The 21,092-nt window shown below is 37.0% G+C and overlaps 1 protein-coding gene across 4 annotated transcripts in view; it reads right to left on the reverse strand.

Moving 5' to 3' along the window:
- The window catches only part of Plxdc2 (plexin domain containing 2), a 395,182-nt gene that overhangs the window by 110,123 nt on the left and 263,967 nt on the right, over positions 1-21,092 (reverse strand). For all 4 annotated transcript variants that reach the window (XM_029470933.2, XM_021154117.3, XM_021154114.2 and 1 more), the window contains 2 exons: positions 17,652-17,774; positions 6,191-6,309 (listed from right to left, as the gene is read on the reverse strand). In XM_029470933.2, coding sequence (XP_029326793.1) covers positions 6,191-6,309; positions 17,652-17,774 — 242 coding nt within the window. The remainder of the gene's footprint in view (positions 1-6,190; positions 6,310-17,651; positions 17,775-21,092) is intronic.

Below are 21,092 nucleotides of genomic sequence, written 5' to 3' on the forward strand. Positions count from 1 at the left end.
TGGTGAATAAGTGATACCACTTCATGTGAAAGAAGACAAGGCATTGGGTGCCCACGTGGCAGAGCCTGTTTTTCCTGCCTCAGGACACTCACACCAGGGTAGGTATTACATTTGAGAAGAAAGCCAGATAAAGGATCTTGCTGAAACATGTTCTGAGGATAAATAAGGGAGTATGTCGTATTTGAGGACGGAGGTGGAGTGACTCATGGCTTTAACCACAAGGACCCAGGGGTTCTTAGGCTGTGGAATGTCAGGGCAGGGAGAGTAGATAGCTTTGAAAATTGTCAAGAAAAGTACTCTAGGAAAAAATACTCCCTCCCTGCCATAAAACATTAAAAGGAAACCACAAATAACAAAAGAAGCACACACACACAAACATAGACACAAGAAGCATCATCAGGCTCACACAAAGGTCCTGAGAGCAATATAACCTGGCATGGACAGGATCAACAATAGAGTAGATAACTTGAATCTAAAATGATTTTCTATATAGTGTTAATTTTTCTTTCCTATTTTGCTATTTTTTCACTATTTCTTTTACCCACTGTATCTGTTATCAGAACAATTCAATTTATCACTTTCCTACATTTGGAGAGGAAATACAAAGTTTAAAACATTAGGGACTTTCCAATATGGATAACTAAAGATATATATCCCAATATATGAATGATGGGATAATAATAATAAAGCAATTGAAATATAATTCACATATATTAAAATTCAGGGAATTATCTTTGTCAATATTTTCCATGTTCATGTTTCATAATGAGATTCTCATTAGCTTTTATTCTTTTTTTTTTTTTTTGGTTTTTCGAGACAGGGTTTCTCTGTGTAGTCCTGGCTGTCCTGGCACTCACTTTGTAGACCAGGCTGGCCTCGAACTCAGAAATCCGCCTGCCTCTGCCTCCCGAGTGCTGGGATTAAAGGCGTGCGCCACCACGCCCGGCTTAGCTTTTATTCTTTCCTGACTTTCCAAACATTGATCTATATCTACACACTCATACACACACATATTGTCTATACACATATATTAATTATATATTATATATACATATGTTATATATGTATGTATAGACATATATGCATACTTATATACTTATATATTTCTGTATGTGTGCTATATATCATATATGTGTGATATATGTGTATATATCACACATGAAATTACATACATATAATTTTTCTACTTACATTTATAATTTGTTGGTTATATATGTGTGTATATATATAATTTATATTATATTTATACACATCAAACATTTTTATTCATATAGCAACCAATATAGAAGACATGTACTTTATACCTAAATGATAATTCTCACCATTGAGTACTTTTAGGCTTCTATATTTTTCTTTCATGAATTGTACAACTTCAACAACTGTTAATCTTTAAGAGTTCCAGGCTATAGCCAAGCATGAAGGGTCATCATAGCTAAAATAAGAGGAATAGTCCTCAAAGGAAAAAAGAATAACTGCAAAAGGGATTCTCTGAAACCGAGAACTGGATGGCCTTGGTGACTTATTAATCAACTATGCTTTCCACCGAAGAAGTAGTCAAAGCCACAGTGAGGAATATCAGTTTTAAAAACTTCAGTGGTAGAAGAGATTGTCAGTGATTTCACCTAATAAATAGTCACGTTTCTCCTTAGTGAACCTCCTCTAAGACTTGCTGTTGGAGAAAATTGGTGTGAAGGCTTGTTCCTAAGCTGTGTGGGTATCTATTATCTGTGATGTCCATGTATGTGGTTTTTAAATTGCATTACAATAACTTAGTATCCAACATTATCTCTTAAATGAATTTACCAAGTAGAAAGGATAAAGTCCATAATTCATAATAAGTAATCATTTTGTTTTCTAATTTCTTGTCTAGCCCATGTTCTAGTGAAGAGATATAGGCAGTGAGAGAAGCTTTTACACTAAGGTCGTGTAGCAGGGGAGCCAGCATCACCTGCTGAGACAGCAGCAGCTTCAAGGACACACTCTGGAGATAATACATTGCTGGGAGGAAGCATTTTCCTTGTGAGATTATCAATAGACTCCATTGATTGGGTGTAAGGATCTGCATCTGTCTCAGTCAACTGCTTCTTGGGCCTCTCAGAGGACAGCCATGCTAGGCTCCTGTTTGTAAGCACACCATAGCATCAGTAATAGTGTCAGGTCTTGAAGTCTCCCCTTGAGATGGATCCCAAGTTGGGCTGGACACTGGAACTCCTTTCCCTCAGTCTCCTCTCCATTTTTGTCCCTGTCTTTTTGACAGGAACAATTCTGGGTCAGAGTTTTTGACTGTGGGATGACAACCCTATCCCTCCACCTGATGCCCTGTCTTTCTACTTCAGGTGGACTTTACAAGTTCCCTCTGCCCAATGTTGGGCATTTCATCTAAGGTCCATCCCTTTGTGTTCTGAGAGTCTTGCAACTCCCAGGTGTCTGGTACTTTCTAGAACTCCCCTCCCCCACCTCTCACTTTCTGAGGTTACACACTTTCATTCATTCAGCTGGCATTCAGGGCTTCCCCGGGGTAGTAGAGGGGAAGGGAAAGGGGGAACATGATCAAGTATTGGGGGGGTGATTTTTTACTTTTAACAAAAATCATTTTTCCTAATTTGGTTCAGCCCTAAGTAAACTGTTTTGATGTTAGCTAAATAAGCAACCAGGTGACAACAAGAACCTGGTTCTTATTCAAAATAGGATTTCGAACCTTTGGTTGAATAATGCAAGCCTACCACCTCAGAGGAAAAAACTGTCTGAGGGAATTTAGGCTGCTAATAGCAGTACAGCTGCAAAGAAGAGCTTGACAGTGCTGATGAACCAGTGAGAGCTATGTGCAAATATATACCTATTGTAGTTTAGGGAAAAGCAGCAATTCCCTAATGCAATCTCAGAAGAAGCAAGATTATTATGGGAAGTGGAAACGGATTTGGTTATTTCATGATAATTCTTTATCTACTCAGAACAATGAAAAAATGAATGCTGTTGGAAAAATGAATATTTGCAAACTTGGCAGAATGGGAGGGCCATTTGCGAGGTTGGTATGGGTGATTGATATGCCAGTGGTAACTAAGAGAAATGTAAATAACATATGTAATCACGACAGCAATGGAAATTAAATGTATTGCATGACATACAGTATTAGTTTTAACTTACAATATAATCAAGTTCTTTTTTGGTGAATTTATGTAAGGAAGATTTTTTTTTCTTCTCCCTTTCCCCAAACATAGTAAAATCAAGCAAAGCTGTCCTCAGTTTGTAAAGAACAATACTGGGCACAGCTATTTGTGCTTACTTCTCTTTTTACAATTTCCATTCTTGATTCTGGAAAGATACACAGGATTTTCTTATTCACATTGTCTATTGTTTCAATGATGGCTTTACAGACTAACTGGAATACCCTTCTGATTATGCTTGTATTTGTACAATTGGATAGAACCTAATATAAAGAATTTCTAACTTGTAAATATCAACAAAATTTATTGCAAACACAAATGACTTGGTTTATAAGTGATATGCATAGTCCCTTTGGAAAGAAAATGATCAAGGAACTAGGAACACCAAATAAACTGATTTAATTCTAAATTATCCTTTATTTAATCATGTGTCTAAGTACATCATTTACTCTCTTTCATTTGGTTTGCTTTGGAATAAAGTCACCATGTATTGTACAGAACCATCAACCCCCAGCATTTATTGCTCACTTCTGTGTTGATGCTTTGATGCTACAGAAAAGCGATGAAACATCCAGGAACTATTGAACACCTGGATCTACATGTGAAAGAACTTTGTAAAGGATGACAAGCTTTGAAGAGCAGTATTTCTTGCTGTCATGTGATCATAAATTATTTTCCTTGGAAGTGAAAATTTGCTACTCCCAAATTCAGAGGGACACTATACACTCATGTGCAATGTGTGTGATGAACAAAGTTGATGCTCAGATGTCATGCTTAGGAGACAGCCTACCTCATGCTCAGATGTCATGCTTAGGAGACAGCCACCTCATTTTCTAGAGTTGATTTCTCATTGTTCGGGAGTTTACCAACTAGACTAGGCTGGTTGGTCAGTGAGCCCTAGAAATTCATCTGTCTCCATGTCTCCAGTCTTAGAGTTACAAGTTTTTGTTTCTAACCCAAGTTCTGGGGAATCGAACTCATATCCTCATGCTTGCATAGTAAGAAGTTTACCAATTGAGCCATCTCCCTAGCTCTAGATAGTGACTCTTATTTTGAAAACATTTACAAAAAAGAAATTCAGAAAGATTTTTATGTGTGTGTGCCTTTCCGAGGATGGGACTTAGGGCTTTGGTTATGCTAGACAAGTCAACTATTCTAGCAGTCAACTACATCAATTTTGGAAGGACATTTTACACACAGAAAGTGATCTGAAATAAAAAGAGAGAAACTGCTTTCTGAAAAAAAAAAGGATAGAAAAGCAGATACTAGGTAGAGACCTCTGGGAACTCACAGGCCAGAGTAGAGAGTTATTGACACAGTCTTGAAAGTCAGGCAACATTGAACTGTCTGTCAGCTCACAAGTCCCTATGCGAACTCAGGAAAACCACAACAGGAAACTTTGTTTTTTATTAAAATGGACAAAGATGAAAAACATTCTAAAATGCCAACTGAGAACAGAGAAGGAACAAAAGAATTGCCTTGGACTCTGCAGTGGGAGACAGTCCTTAAGGACAGTGTAAATAAACATGGCAATTTTGATCATAGCAGTTAGAGAATGAGGCCAGAAAAAGAGAGGAGTCTCTGTTTTGACAATGTTGATGGTGGGTATGGGGGAACACATCAGACTTTCTGACCCTGATCTTTCCAGAAACGGTTTAAACCAACAGTGATAATTAAAACTATCAAAACCATTTCTAGATGTTTTGCAGACATTCCATCAAATCCCTTAGGCCACAATAAACTCTGGGAATGAATGCGGCTATTCTCTTCTAAGAACTATTCTCTCAGAACTCTTCCCAGCTTCAAGGGAAGGTGCTGGAATTAAGTGCATTGTATCTTAGTACAATGATGGCTAAACCTATCCCTGGACAAAGCAATGCAGAGCAAGGCACTGCTCTATCTTTCTGCATCTGCAGAGTGCCCCAAGCAAATAAAGTTCTGAGTGGCAAGTCTTGTCCAAATAATGAAAAGAAGTGACAATTGTTGCTTTTAAAAAGTTGTTGCATTTAGGTGAAATTTTATAGTGCCAACTTCATAGCATACATAGATTTCAGAAACGATGGTCACCATGAATCCTTTTATTATCATAACCATTTGAAAATCAGGGATTCTTAAAAAGCATCCTTAAATTTAAAAGAAGATATAGATTAAAACATCTTTTAAAATTTTTCTTTCTTAACTATTTCTTATAATAGTATAAAATATTCAATAATTACAGAAAATTAAGTGGCATAATGCTTATGATGTCAGAATATAAAATTGTATTAAAATTAACTATATGGCAAACATGCCCACTAATAATTTATATGTCAGAATAATTCTTGTAACCACTACTGCCTTAAAATTACATGTATAGTTCTTGTTACCTTTTCCCATATATTCTTCATCTAGCAAGTCGTCATTATACTGTCAACAAAGTCTGAAATCAAATGCACTGCTATTCTATTCTAAACATTCTACAAAGCTTAAGGTTACAATTTTGTAAATGTTCATTCTTTGTCAGTTTGTTAATATGAAACAAGATATAATTTAATTTCTCCTGTTCTCTTGGTCAGGAAGGTTCTACTAATTCTTCCTACTAGGTTTTTGTGAAAATTATAGGCATTACTTTCCTGAAACTCAGTATTAAAATCAACCATTTTCATATCAACTAATATTTGGGGACCAGAGTAAAATAAGAAATCAGCACACCAGACCTCCACTAAACCTAAAATTATAAATACCAAAGAATAAAAACGTCCTTAAAAATAATCATTCTTTCTTAGATATTCCTTATTATTATTTCCTAATACTCTAAATAATTTCATAACTTTATGGCTCATAAACTAATGATATCAGAATACAAAACAGAAGAAGCAACCCCATCTTAACCCACATGCTCAGTACAAGAAAAGGTTACTTGATTAAGCAAAAGGAACTAGTAAGTAAGAAAATGATCAGAAGTTCATAACAATAATATTTCAATAGTCAAAGGAAAGGTTATGGGTATGGTCAATGGGAAGAGGCATCTTTAATTTGTCACTTACTTCCTTGTATCCAAAGATGATGCGCCCGTCCATGAGGAGTGTGGCCTGGAATGTGAAGCTTCCCAGGTTGTAATTATCCTGCAGGTGGACATGGTCCCACTGGACAACAAGAGCTGTGCCTATAACCCAACAGGAGAAAGAAGAAACACAGGAGAAAGCTAAATGCCTCAATTCTGAAAGAGCAGCCATATGTACATGTATCAATCTGTCAAATCAGGACATTGTGCTATTTCAACTTTAAATGGATAACTGGGACTCTGTTTCCAAATACTATCTGGCATACAAAATTGCATACATACATATATACATACACATACATATGTATATACATTTAAAGATTGAGTGTACTTTAAATATTTGATAAAAATCTAAGCTTGCTGAGCAGTGGTGGTACATTGCTTTTAATCCCAGCACTCAGGAGGGAGAGTAAGGCAGATCTACATGAGTTTGAGGCCAGCCTGGCCTATAGAGTGAGTTCAAGGACAGGCAGGGCTATAAGAGGAAACCCTGTCTCAAAAGGAAAGAAAGGACACCTGAGTCTGGTGAATATTCTAGTTATTATAGATGGGGCAGCCAAGCTGTCCACTTCTGAAGCTGACCACTTAGGGAAAACCTACTTATGTGACTACCTACAGAAAAGCCAGCCTAAGGATGTATAGCTATCCCAAGGAATGTTTTCCCTCAGAGGACTTCAGCTGGCTATAGAGGAAGAACAGTTTGGAGCACACGGTGCTGGCTTTTAACTCACCTTCTAAGCCCCACAGCACTGGAACCTACTCAAGGAAGTCTGTGATCAGGAAAGAACAGCCAGGGCTCCCTCTACTCCTGTTCTCTTGGACAGAGAGAATCCCACTGAGAAGACCTCTCCCTTCCTCTGGAACCTTGGGGATTTCTTTAACTTTCTACTGGGAATATTTTTAGCCTCAAAAGGTATTCTCTACCCCTCCTTTTGAGACATCTTGCTGGCTTTTTTTTTTCTACATTCTGTTTTCCCCCCTCTGTATATTGTGAAATCTCATTACAGCACCTCAACTTTTTTTTTAATACAAGAAAACAAAACTAGATGGATACAAGACTGTACATTACTAACACTCAATCCGTGAGCTTTCTTGAAATTAGAGTGCCCTTTATCTGTAAATGATTCAGTTAGGGATCGTGAATTGCCTTCACCCATTACATCTCTCTAGTCTCCCTCAAGAACAATTTCATACACTGACACTGATATTCATTACATTGACTCTGGGGACACTCACAAGTCTTTTATCTTCTATCTTAAGATGCATCTAACAATTTGTACTTCTGCAAATTTCACTATAATTAGATTCAGAATAAGAATTTCTACGACAGCCCACACAGATTCTCTTCTCCTTATGCTCTTATATCCTATCAGAGGATAGAGGTACACTTTTAAAATTGTTTCAGTTTTGCTGGTATTAATTTGAATCCTTTGATTGAAGTGATATCTCACAAGCTAAGAGAGAGAGAGAGAGAGAGAGAGAGAGAGAGAGAGAGAGAGAGAGAGAGAGAGAGAGAGAGAGAGAGAAACACACACAAACACAGAAACACACACACAAATTAAAAATAAAGCAAAAGAAAATCAAACATAAGGTCATACTGCAGTTAATGTGGCTCCTGCTCAGCATGGTGGAATTTTGCTCTAGCAAGTTCATGAATGTAAATGAATGCTATCTCCTTAGATTTCCATGAGCCATTTTCTAAACAGCATGGTGGATTGAATAGATTTCAGATACTTTTAACCAATGCTGAGAAAAAAATCACAATCTTCACAAATCTTCACAAAAGCCAGGCTTACATATAAAAGACATAAAAATATCTTTTGCAAGATGTAATTTTACTCTTCTATTGAAAAGATCCCTTTAACAAAATGATGAGACTGCTTCTCCTTGATGCCTATATTTCCATCTTTGTTGCTTTGCTTTCAGGAGACCCAGGAGCAGCTTAGGAGGTCCTGGGCTGACTCCCCAGGCTCTGTAGAATGACACAGGCTGAAGCTGCTTTTGTGTACATCTTACTCGGGTGCCTCAATCTTTTCATGTTTACTACGAAACTGTGGAGGCAAAACATGAATTTGAAACAGTAATAGATACTCAGGTCACCAATGAGAATTCATGCTTTGATATTGTGGACATCATGCTTTCTTAAAATAGACCATGAACAGCTATGACATTTCTTTAGTTCTAAATGTTGGTTTTTATATTTGGCTATATCTATTGTGTATAGGTATATGTGTCATATTTTATATTTAATGCACACATATATGCACATATGCTCTCAGGATCTAACACATTACACAAAACTCTTTATATCAGAACTGTTAGAGTGATGCTTGAATAGCCCATATCAATACAACTTGGGGCTTATTTTGAAATATGGATTATTATCTACCTACAGAATTGATTTTCTGAAGTGAGAAGTCAAAAATTGTAATTTTATTTCAAAGGGACTCTAGAAATTTCAAGGCACATGAAAGTTATGAGTTACAGGCAAATCCTTATGGGAGGAGGGGAACCCAAAGAAGTGGTTTCATGAGTCTCAGAGAACCTGACCATTCAACTTCAAAGCAGAGCTGTGAACCTATAAATCCGGTCCTACAGCCCCCATGCTTCCAACTGTCCTGCCCAGCTTCACATTTTGAATTAGGTTTTCAACTCCATGCCAGTGACTTTAAGCAATTTGTGTGGTTGTTTGGCTTTCAAAATTTGCCTGTCTTTACTTCTTATTTTGAGACAAGTTCTCATTATGTTTCTGAGGGTGGCTAGCATTGAACTCATGCTATATTTTTGGCAGGTTATGATCTTGGTTTCGCCATTAGCTAGGATTATAGCTTGGGTCACCAGGTAGAGCAATAGTCTGTATATCTAGTAACTTCACAGGTGATGCTGAAGCTAAGAGTATGATACTTCTCATTCAGAGTCTTATAACCCTGTGTGTCCTGCCTACCCTCCATAGGTGACTCAGCTTGCTTTCTGGACAATGCTTCCCTCATTCCTTCCGTCTCATCCACAATGCTGGTGGATCACACAGCTCCTAATCTGATCAGCAGAGTCAACATGGTAAGATGTGATGAAGACAGTCATGTAGTCAGTAGACATTGGTTTGATAGAGAAGACTAGCCAGGTATACTTGAGTAGGGTAGTGAGCAAGAATGGGATAAGGTGGCAAGGGAGCAGCCAATAAAGGCTAATAAAGAGCCAATAAAGGCTCAAGAGATTGCACTTGGCTATAAGAATGAGGGAAAATGTGGTACTTAAACTAGAGTTTTCTTTTAAAGAAATCAATTCCAAGAGAACAAAACAAAACAAAACAAAATTTATGTGACAGAGAGTACAGGTTCAGAGGCATGTAGACAATTGTTCAGGGACTGGGGTGGGTGACAAAATAAAAAATGAGCAACAATATGAGAATAAAAGTCTTTGCTACTCCTCACTATCCTGAAAGGCCTCTGCCATATTATTCTACAAGGTGGAGACCTGTTGAAGGACTACCTTCTGCTGTGAAGCCCAAAGGGAGGCTCATATATATGAAATCCTGGAGCCGGGCCGAACTAGATGGATAAAATGTACTTATTAACAAAATTTACCTGCTTTCTGATTTTTCAAAATCATTTCTTTATGGTAGAATTAATAACATTCATTCTTGGCATTAAGAATGAGTCTAGAGCTAGATGAAAATTTTAAATAGTCTTGTTACTTTAAGTATTTTGATTAACTATATATTAATTTTTAAAAGATTTTAAAGGAATAGAAATATGTTTCTATTGAGATACAATTGTACAAATAACATCAAAACGTTGTTGAACTTGACCCTGGGACTTTTACCCATAAGGAAATAATCAGCCCTTTCATGGGTAGAGGTGATAGCTCTCTTTGTTACAGTTATCACTGTGTCTATGATATCATGCTTTAAATCTGGAAAATGTTAACACACACTGATAGCTAAAAGCTTTACATGTTCAATAATTTTACATGTGCAAGGGTCTTTTTATGTCTGCCATGTGTGTTTCACTCAGTTTTGATTGTGTACCTTCTGCCAGATTCTGCGGTACAGGTAAAGGTAGGCCATTAACTGCCTCCAAGTCTCTCTTCCTACCAGGGACACAATTCACCTGCACGCAGCTGCTTCCTCTCCTATAATGTGGGAAGGATACTTATTACCTTCAAGGGATTTCTGATTTGATACAAGAAAATACAATGGCTTCATATGCTTTGTGAAAAGGAGAGGTGAATATAAATAAGCATTTCAGTGCAAATTCTGGTGAAGGTATTACTTATGTCTTTGGTTGTGAACCTAGCCTTTAACAGCTGAGCCATCTCTCCAGGGTGAAGATATTTCTACCATACCGTTAATAATGGCTGAAAACAGCACAGCGTGGAAAAACACTTACTTTGTAGAGTGGCAGAGTGGCTTATTTTCGTGTTTCTGAATAATACTAATGGAAATACTGTTTAGCATAAATGTCTTCTTTGAGTTTTAAAATTTGCTAAATATTTCTATTAGTTTTGTTTACTGGAAGATCAAGGTTTTAAATTTCAAATTTTACTGAATAGTGCTGAGGTTGAACAATAATGGTAGACAGGTGAGCATAGGTGTCTTTTATAATTTGTTTTCTGCTCATCATAATGAATAATGATGGAGTAAAAGAAAATCATCAGCTGCTAAAGAACCTAGCCTATCGTTCAGAGAGCTGGGAGCTCTACTTCCCATCACGACCCTCCTGACTGGATTCTTAGAAGATATTTAAGCATAGATAGCTGAAGTGGAAATTTCTGGTTTCATTGGAGACACAGTTATGTCAATGATGTTTATCTGGAAGCTGTCTTATGAGAGGATGTTTTGCTGAAGCAGACATGTAAGTCTTGGAAAAAGTACAAGTAGAACTGAACAAACAGACAATAAAACTCTTATATTGGTTCTCCTTGCTACTCTTAGTTGGTCTTCACTGATCTTTGCTTGTCATAACTTCATAGAGGAAAACACACCAAAAATCTTCTTGTGGTATTCTGGCTGCTTCTTGCCATTTCCATGGACTCGAGCCAATTAGGCGAAGCCTTATGGTTTCTTCTGGATTGAGTGGCTGCTACTGATTTGTGCTTGGTGTTGGCAAATTAGACTGAAAGGCTGCTACTGATCTCGGTTTGATGTTTTGGACTGGACTGCTGATAACCTGACAATGAATATTGGAATTTCCGCAAAAAACTACTTCTAAACAGGTCCATATTTTCCTTGCCTCATTAACAATATTTCTCCCCTATCTTTGGTCCATTGGCTAAAAGTAAGTAAATTCGAAAAATCTAAACCAACTCATAGCCATCCACCGTAGTTTATGGAGGAGCCCAGACATGATTGGTGTTCAGCTCCCTGAATCATAATTAAATCACCTGATCATTAATGAATCAATCTTTTGATATTCAATATATAAGCATAACTAGAATAAACTAATGGTATTAAGTAGCTCCCCTTTTCTTCTGAGTCTATGCTTGATCAGGTTACTGATCACTGTTAAGAACTGTACTATCTCTGGGTGGTGGTGGTGCATGCTTTTAATCCCAGTACTTGGGAGGAAGAGGCAGACAGATTTCTGAGTTTAAGGTCAGCCTGATCTACAAAGAAAGTTCCAGGCAGCCATGGGCTACACAGAGAAATCCTGTCTCAAAAACAAAACAAAACAAAACAAAAAAATCAATCAAACAAACAAAAATGAACTGTACTATCTGATTTGCTATGTATGAACTAACCAATTATTTTTCTAATGAAAGATACTATTTTTATAGATTTTTGCATATTAATATTCCTGATTCATATAGATTGCAATCCTTTGGGCTATCTATAACATTTAAAACTTGCCTTAAAAATTGGTGCTTTATATACTATGCTTTTATTTTAGAAGAAACTCTGTGACTTCTCCCCCTCAAGAAGTTGTTCCTATCCTATAGCAAATGTCAGTGATCCTACACAGTCAACTTAAAGGCTATGACAGGAAGTTACTATGACATTTAAAACTGTGTAGTATTTCAAGTAGTTTTGTGTATAAGTAACATAGCAGTAACTCAGCTTTCTTTATCATATCATGGGAATTATATATTCTTTGGCCATCACACAAAAGTTACTTCATGAAGAGAAAATACTTTAATCTTAAGTGTTAGTGATTCCAAAATTCTTAGAAGTAAAAATTCATGTTAAATACTTAAGCTTTTTATTTATTTGGTCATTGAATATTTATTGTCACACCCCCTCTTTTATGTTCCTGTGCTAAGAACTGAAGGTAGATTTCTTAGTACATAGTTATTTTCCATGTCAAGAACTTAGAGACCACTTGAAGTAGTATATGTTAATTTATAACAATAATTGTAAGAGAGAAATAGTCAACGTGGTAGCCTGTGAGAGGAAATATACTAAATATATATTTTGACATTTTTATTGAATATTTTATTTATATTTCAAATGTTATCCCCTCTCCTGCCCCCAGAAACCCCAACCCTATCCCTCTTCCCCCTGCTTCTATGAGCATGTTCCACCACCCATTCCCGCTTCACTGCCCTTGAATTCCCCTACACTGGGGCATAGAGCCTTCACAGGACCAAGGGCCTCTCCTCCTATTGATGCCTGACAAGGTTATCCTCTGCTACATATGCGGCGAGAGCCATGGATCCCTCAATAATGCCAATAACATAAAGGCCTGGTTCTTAATATCCCATGCTAGTGAACAAATGTCCTTCATGGTGTGCACAAAGCTTGCATATGTCTACAATAGTTAAGGTCCTAGAGTTGAAAGAAGTGGACACATACCACCATCCCTAATTGGAAGGTATCTCCAATTGATAACCATTTGAAAATGAAAGTTTAGGGTTTTTTTTTTCTTAATAGTTTCTGTGGTGATTTCAATAAGAATGGCCCCTATAGGCATATACATTTGAGTGCTTAGCCACCAGAGAATGCGGCCCTTTGAAAGGACCACACAGTAGCTTTGTTGAAGGAATTGTGTCACTGTGGGGGTAAGCTTTGAGATTTCAAAAGTCCAAGCCAAGTTCAGTATCTTTCTCTCTGCTTGCAGATCAGAATGTAGCTCTCAAGAACCCCTCCAGTACCATGTTAGCCACCCTGTTTTCCACCATAATGATAATGTACTAAGCCACTGAAACTGTAAATAAGCTTTATCTTTTAAGAGTCATAGTGGTCAAGGATTTTTCTTCACAACAATAGAACTGTGACTAAGGCACAGTTCCTTGTTGGTAACAAGGAACTGGGTATTGCTGTGACAGGCCTGACCATATTGTTTGCTGAGGGAATATGGAAAAATTGGGACTTTAGCCTAGAATAGTGGTTAGATGATTAAAGTGGGGCTTAATGGGACATCCTTGTAGGAGCACCGAAGACAATGTTAAATGTGATTTGGACCATGTACATGGTAGGAGAAAACTTAAGATGTTTTAGAGAGGAAGAAAATTAGTCAGTAGCCAATTGTTCTCATGACATTTGGCAAAGAAAGTGTCTGCTTTCTGTCTTTGTCCCTCAAATTCTGCCTTAGACTAAACTGAAGAGTTGTGGATTAATGGCATTGGTAGAGAAGATTTCAAGCCAGCCTAATATTGACTATGTCATGTGGTAATTGTCAATCATTCTTATTTAGATCTGTGAGAAAGGGAACAAGATAGAGAAATACAAAATGTAGAGGTTGAAAAGACAAGGAATGATGAGAAGTCTAATGGAACTATGTGTGGTACTCAAGGAGACAAAATGTTTAAAGGAAAAAGAAATTAAAGAAAAGCTTAAGAAATGAAGGACACTATCAACAACAGAAGCTGATACAAATATACACAAGTGGATCAAGTTCCAACCATGTCAAAGAGAACTTGGCCGGATTCTCAGAAGATACTTTGGACTTTGAACTTTTCAGCAATCTTTGGAATTCTAAAATTGGACTAAATGCATGTTTTCATTACTATATGACTAATAGCCTGTGAGAGGTAGAGAACAGAATGCAATGGTTTAAGTAAGAATGACCCCCCCCCCAAATCTATCTTATATTTGAATGCTTAGTCACCATAAAGTGTTACTATTTGAAAGGTTTAGAAGGATTAGGAAATTTGGCCTTATGGAAGGACTGTGTCACTGGAGATGGGCTTGGAGATTTCAAACCCCATGTCAACCCCAGTGTCTTTCTCTCTGCCCATGTATCAGGATACGCTCAACAACTTCTCTACCACCATGCCTGACATGCCTGTCACCATGCTCCCTGCCATAATGATAATGGGTTAAACCTTGAAACCATGAGCCAACCCCAATTAAATGATCAAGAGATTAAGAGTTGCTGTAGTCATGGAGTCTCTTCAAAGAAAAAAAAAAAAACAATGACTAAGACATTTTTTATGTTCTCCAAAGAAATACAGGGTTTAGATTGCTGTCAGTAGGCCAGGTATATCTTAACCTGACCAATTTCATATTTAAATGTCAATGGTACTTTGTCATCTTAAGTAAAATGTAAATGCCTCTTACATAGTTTAGAATGGTGAGTTCAGCATATTGATGCATAAGTTGCAGAAATTTATAGATGGTGTCATTTGCCTCTAGCTGAAGTTCATTAGTATTAAATTTATACTTAGCTAGGCATTTATCATAGGAACGATTTATTACAAATGGCACCACACATAACTGAGTCCTTATGTCACTTTTAAGGATCTAACATTTAACACTGCTAAGAAGGCAGGGCAGCCACTTTCTCCCTACCTATTCAACATTGTACTTGAAGTCATAGCCAGAGCAATTCGACAACAAAAGGAGATCAGTGGGATACAAATTGGAAAGGAAGAAGTCAAAAATATCAATATTTGCTGATGATATAATAGTATATATAAGTGACCCTAAAATTTCCACCAGAGAACTCCTAAACCTGATAAACAGCTTCAGTGCAGTAGCTGGATATAAAGTTAACTCAAATAAATTAATGGCCTTTCTCTAAACAAAGGATAAAACGGTCTGAGAAAGAAATTAGGGAAACAACACCCTTCACAATAGTCACAAATAATATAAAATACCTTGGTGTGACACTAACTAAGGAAGTGAAAGATTTGTATGATAAGAACTTCAAGTCTCTGAAGAAAGAAATTAAAGAAGATCTCAGAAGATGGAAAGATCTCCCGTGCTCATGGATTGGCAGGATTAATATAGTCAAAATGGCTATCCTGCCAAAAGCAATCTACAGATTCAATGCAATTCCCATTAAAATTGCAACTCAATTCTTCACTGAGTTAGAAAAAGCAATTTGCAAATTCATCTGGAATAATAAAAAAACCTAGGATAGCAAAAACTATTCTCAGTAATAAAAGAACCGCTGGGGGAATCACCATGCCTGACCTCAAGCTATACTACAGAGCAATTGTGATTAAAACTGGTACTGGTACAGCGAAATACAGGTAGATCAATGGAATAGAATTGAAGACCCAGAAATGAATCCACACAGCTATGGTCACTTGATCTATGACAAGGGAGCTAAAACCATCTTGACAAGGGAGCTAAAACCATCCAGTGGAAAAAAGACAGCATTTTCAACAAATGGTGCTGGCACAACTGGCAGTTATCCTGGAGAAAAATGCAAATTGATCCATTCTTATATCCTTGTACAAAGCTCAAGTTTAAGTAGATCAAAGAACTCCACATAAAACCAGAGACACTGAAATTTATAGAGGAGAAAGTGGAGAAAAGCCTCAAAGATATGGGCACTGGGGAAAAATTCCTAAACAGAACAGCAATGGCTTGTGCTGTCAGATCAAGAATTGACAAATGGGAACTCAAGAAGTTGCAAAGCTTTTGTAAGGAAAAGACACTGTCAATAAGACAAAAAGGCCACCAACAGATTGGGAAAGGATTTTTACCAATCCTAAATCTAATAGAGGATTAATATCCAATAGATACGAAGAGCTCAAGAATAGACTCCAGAAATTCAAATAATCCCATTACAAAATAGGGTACAGAGGTAAACAAAGAATTCTCAAGTGAGGAAGACTGAAAGGCTGAGAAGCACCTGAAAAAATGTTCAACATCCTTAATCATCAGGGAAATGCAAATCAAAACAACTCTGAAATTCCACCTCACACCAGTCAGAATGGCTAAGATCAAAAATTCAGGTGACAGCAGATGCTGGCGAGGATGTGGAGAAAGAGGATCACTCCTTCATTGCTGATGGGATTGCAAGCTTGTACAACCACTCTGGAAATCAATATGGCGGTTCCTCAGAAAATTGGACATAGTACTACTGGTAGATCCAGCAATACCTCTCCTGGGTATATACCCTGAAGATGTTCCAACTTGTAATAAGGACACATGCTCCACTATGTTCATAGCAGCCTTAATTATAATAGCCAGAAGCTGGAAAGAATCCAGTTGTCCCTCAACAGAGGATTGGATACAGAAAATGTGGTACATTTACACAATGGAGTACTACTCAGCTATTAAAAACAATGAATTTATGAAATTCTTGGGCAAATGGATATATCTGGAGGATATCATCCTCAGTGAGGTAACCCAATCACAAAAGTAGTCACTTGATATGCACTCACTGATATGTGAATATTAGCCCAGAAACTTAGAATACCCAAGATACAATTTTCAAAACAGAAGAAAATCAAGAAGAATGAAGACCAAAGTGTGCATACTTCATTCCCCCTTAGAATAGGGAACAATACACCCATGGAAGAAGTTACAGAGACAAAGTTTGGAGCTAAGCCGAAAGAATGGACCCGCCAGAGACTACCCCACCCGGGTATCCATCCCATAATCAGCCACCAAGCCCAGACACTATTGCATATACCAGCAAGATTTTTCTGAAAGGACCCTGATATAGCTGTCTTGAGTAAGGCTATACCAGTGCCTGGCAAATACAGAAGTAGATGCTCACAGTCATCTCTAGGATGGAACACAGGGCTCCCAATGGAGGAGCTAGAGAAAGTACCCAAGCAGCTGAATGGGTCTGCAACCCTATAGGTGGAACAACAATATGAACTAACCAGTAACCCCAGAGCTTCTGTCTCTAGCTGCATATGTAGCCGAAGATGGCCTAGTCAGCCATCATTGGGAACAGAGGCCCCTTGGTCTTGCAAACTTTATATGCCCCAGTACAGGGGAATGCCAGGGCCAAGAAATGGGAGTGGGTGGGTAGGGGAGTAGGGAGGGGGTAGGGTATAGGGAACTTTTTGGATATCATTTGAAATGTAAATAAAGAAAATATCTAATTAAAAAAAGAATAAAAAAAAAGAAGAAGACTTGAGAGCAGCACTAAGCACATTGGTATATTTACAAACTGGGTATACAGAACCCCTTCCCCCACAAAAGGTTGATAAGAATCTGGTGCTTGGGGTTTGCTGTGGTTGCTGCAGGGTTTTGTTTGCTCCTTTGTTTGTTGTTTGTTTTTTATGCATTCAATACAAACAGGGAAATAGATACATACCATTATCAAAGTATCTGACAGTTGAATTTCTGGATACACTGGGATCAAAATTCGCCATTAAAGGAGCTATATACTGTGTAGCTGTGAGCATTCGATGTACAACTTCTCCAGTATATATGAAACCTACAATGAGGAAAAACATGAAATGTGTTAAGACTGCCAGATCAAATTATAGCCAAAACAGCTACAATTCAATTATAGTCATACTTTATAGATAAATTAAGATAATGGACACACTTAGTGTCTGTTTGTCAATACTTTTTCTAAATAAAGTAAAAATTCTTATATCATTTGCTAGTATCTAGCAGAACTGCTTATCAGCAATCTATGATATATGTACTTTAACTGTGTACAGAGTGACTATTGCCTCAAAGAGACAGGTTTCTAAAAGTTTAACACAGAGTTAAAGACAATAAAATCTTCCATTTTTCTATTTAATCTAATTAATTAGTATGAGTACTCTATCTACATGTACACCTGCATGCCAGAAGAAGGCATCAGATCACATTGTAGATAGTTATTCCCATGTAGTTGCTGGAAACTGAACTTAGGACCTCTGACAGAGCAGTCAGTGCTCTTAACCACTGAGCCATCTCTTCAATCCCTTATTGTCCCATATTAACACTAGCCTGACTTGCAAGCACTTTTATAGGCGAATTTCTTTCCATTACATTTATTTGTGGATTAGTTTGTTGTTGCTGTGGCTGTTGATGCTGCTGCTGGTGTTGGCAGTAAGGAGATCAACCTCAGCATCTCCTACATGAGGCAGGCAATTACTCTCCTCCTGAGCTACACCTTCAATATTAAATTTTTCCTAAAATGCAATTCCGGCATTAAAAAGAGCCCAGATTCTAAGTGGCAGGGGATAGATCTACTCTCTTGTTTGTTAGTTTTCTTAGAACAAACTGAAAAGGATCTAAATTAATACATGATTCAAATGTCTCAGCTTGTAAGAGTCTTTGTAATCCTACGGTCATATCAAGAATATACAGTCTACATATCTGTGGATAAGATGGTACAATATTGACAACCTAAAAATGTCCCTTCTGTGTGAGGTCTCAGCACCAGCCTATTTCAGCAGGTACTTAGTGAGAAGCATTTATTCTATGGGACTTGAGCTTTGAACTAATTTTCAGAAGTTCTTGTTTTACAACCCTTCCACGTTTTCAATTATTCACTTCGGGTTTCTTTCCTTTGTGAAATACCCATGCCAAATTGTTAATCTTACACTGGCTTTTGATCACCAATGTTTTTATCTGCCTAAGAGAAAATTCACTTCAAGAAATACTTATTTTAATATTAATCTATAGAGACACAATCAAGAATGAACATAAACATAAACCTGCACATACAATATTATAAAATAAAATTCAGAAAAAGAGATTTGTGGTGAGGCATTTGGAATGTTCAGATAGTTATTGCATCACTAGAGACTCTTTTAGATCATTTTTATTTTAACAAGGAAAAGAAACAACATATTTTGAAAAAAAAATCTGTATATTTAAGCCTAAAAAGTGTCAAATATTTTATCTCATTTATGGTCTGAATAAAAATGTTATCAGCATATTTTGAGTCTTGTGATTTCAAGTTGTAAATTGTGATTTCTATGAAAGGCATTGCAAAAGTAAACCTGTAGTTATTAATATATTTAATAAAGTTATATTATTAAAACCATAAATGCTTACTTTCTATTAGAAGAGACTGTGCTGATATGATTTTTTAAATCATATTTCACTCCAGATTGTCAGTGGTAACCTCCTATGTACTTCCTCATAATTATAAACACACAAAAAAATAGCCATTTTGAAGACCCTGTAATTAATTTTTCTTGCCTTTCTTTTCTTGATCCACTTATAATTTAATCACTAAAATACACACACACACACACACACACACACACACACACACACACACACACACAAACCTTTTACAGATGAAACCTTGAATGTAAATGTTTTAATTAGACCATGAAGGAGCCCTTTAAGAAAGCATGAGCTCTTGGTAGTTTCTTTCTGTCTCCACATTGTCTGTCTGTGTGGTAATAGACTGCTTAACTGAGAGCAGAGTGATGAAAGAAAATGTTAAGTAAGCACTGGAGCCATTTTCCAGACCCACTGTGTGCAAAAAGCAGAAGCAATTACTAGAAACTAAATCAGAGCATGCAACATTTCAGATACTTCATTCATGTTCCTGTAACTGGTTTTTTGTTTTTGTTTGTTTGTTTGTTTGTTTGCTTGCTTGCTTGCTTGCTTGTTCTATTTTGTTTGTTGATGAGAGATAGCACACATTGGAAATGTGTTTATGAGGTACCCAGTAACATTTGGATTTATGAATGTACTTATAGCAATCAGATTGAAGGCATTGTATTGTTCATTGCTGTCAAACCTTATTATCTGTTTGTAGTCTCTGACTATGCACTGTTTATGTTTATGTTTATGTTTACTGTTTGAGCTCACTCAGCTGGGTGATTTAACTGTGGTACAGTAGGAGATCACCAGCCACTTTACCCTTTTCATGTCTGTCTCTAGTAACTGCTATGAGACGCATCATCTTCCAGATCAACTGTTTTGGATTATACATATGTAATGATTTCTAGTCATAATTTAAACACACAAGGTATATGCACATGTGCCTACATAGTTCCAGAGGGATTTGTCACTTCCTTTGACCAGAATATTTCCTAGACATACAAGTCCCATATCTCAATGAAGAAGATTCAAATAATTCCCCAAGAAATAAGTGAACACATAGAACAACTTGTTTACCATATGAAGTAGAGTTATAATCCCCCCTCACACAATAACTATAATGCAAATGAAAAACAAAGGCAGGCAAGATGGCACAAAGAGTAAAGGTCCCTCAAGACTGGTGACCTGACTTCCATCTTTGGAAGCCCAAGGTCACACACACACACACACACACACACACACACACACGCACATCATAAATGAACAAATAAACAGATGTGGTATAAATAGATAACACTTACAAAATGAATGATAATGCCACTATGACAGGCTGTGTATTGCTCCCACCACACTGAATGGGACTATGCTTACTACTATCAACATTAAGATTAACTCTGGAACTAAAGGGAGAAATGAATTTACAGGTGAATGATTTTTTTCTAATCCAAAGCATAGTATTTAATTTTTTAGACTCTACTGAAAACTGATTTCTATTAGTTTTAAATGAACAAGTTAGTTGTAAATGAACAAGAATCAGAACAAGTGTTTTTAGCAAAAGGCTCTACATAGCTGTCTACCTCATGGATCTTAAAAAAATATTTCAACTGGGATTTGGAATGAAAAGAAATATAAGCTTGCTGAATGCAGAGTATACTACTAAGTCAGTGCTGGATATGCACTAGTTATACAAGTTACCACAGCCAGCCTTCTGAAAATACTCATAGTTATACAGACTATAGCTTTAGGTCTTTAT

Source organism: Mus caroli, unplaced genomic scaffold (assembly GCF_978045245.1).
Source record: "Mus caroli unplaced genomic scaffold, Mus_caroli_1 scaffold_2, whole genome shotgun sequence".
NCBI lineage: Eukaryota > Metazoa > Chordata > Mammalia > Rodentia > Muridae > Mus > Mus caroli.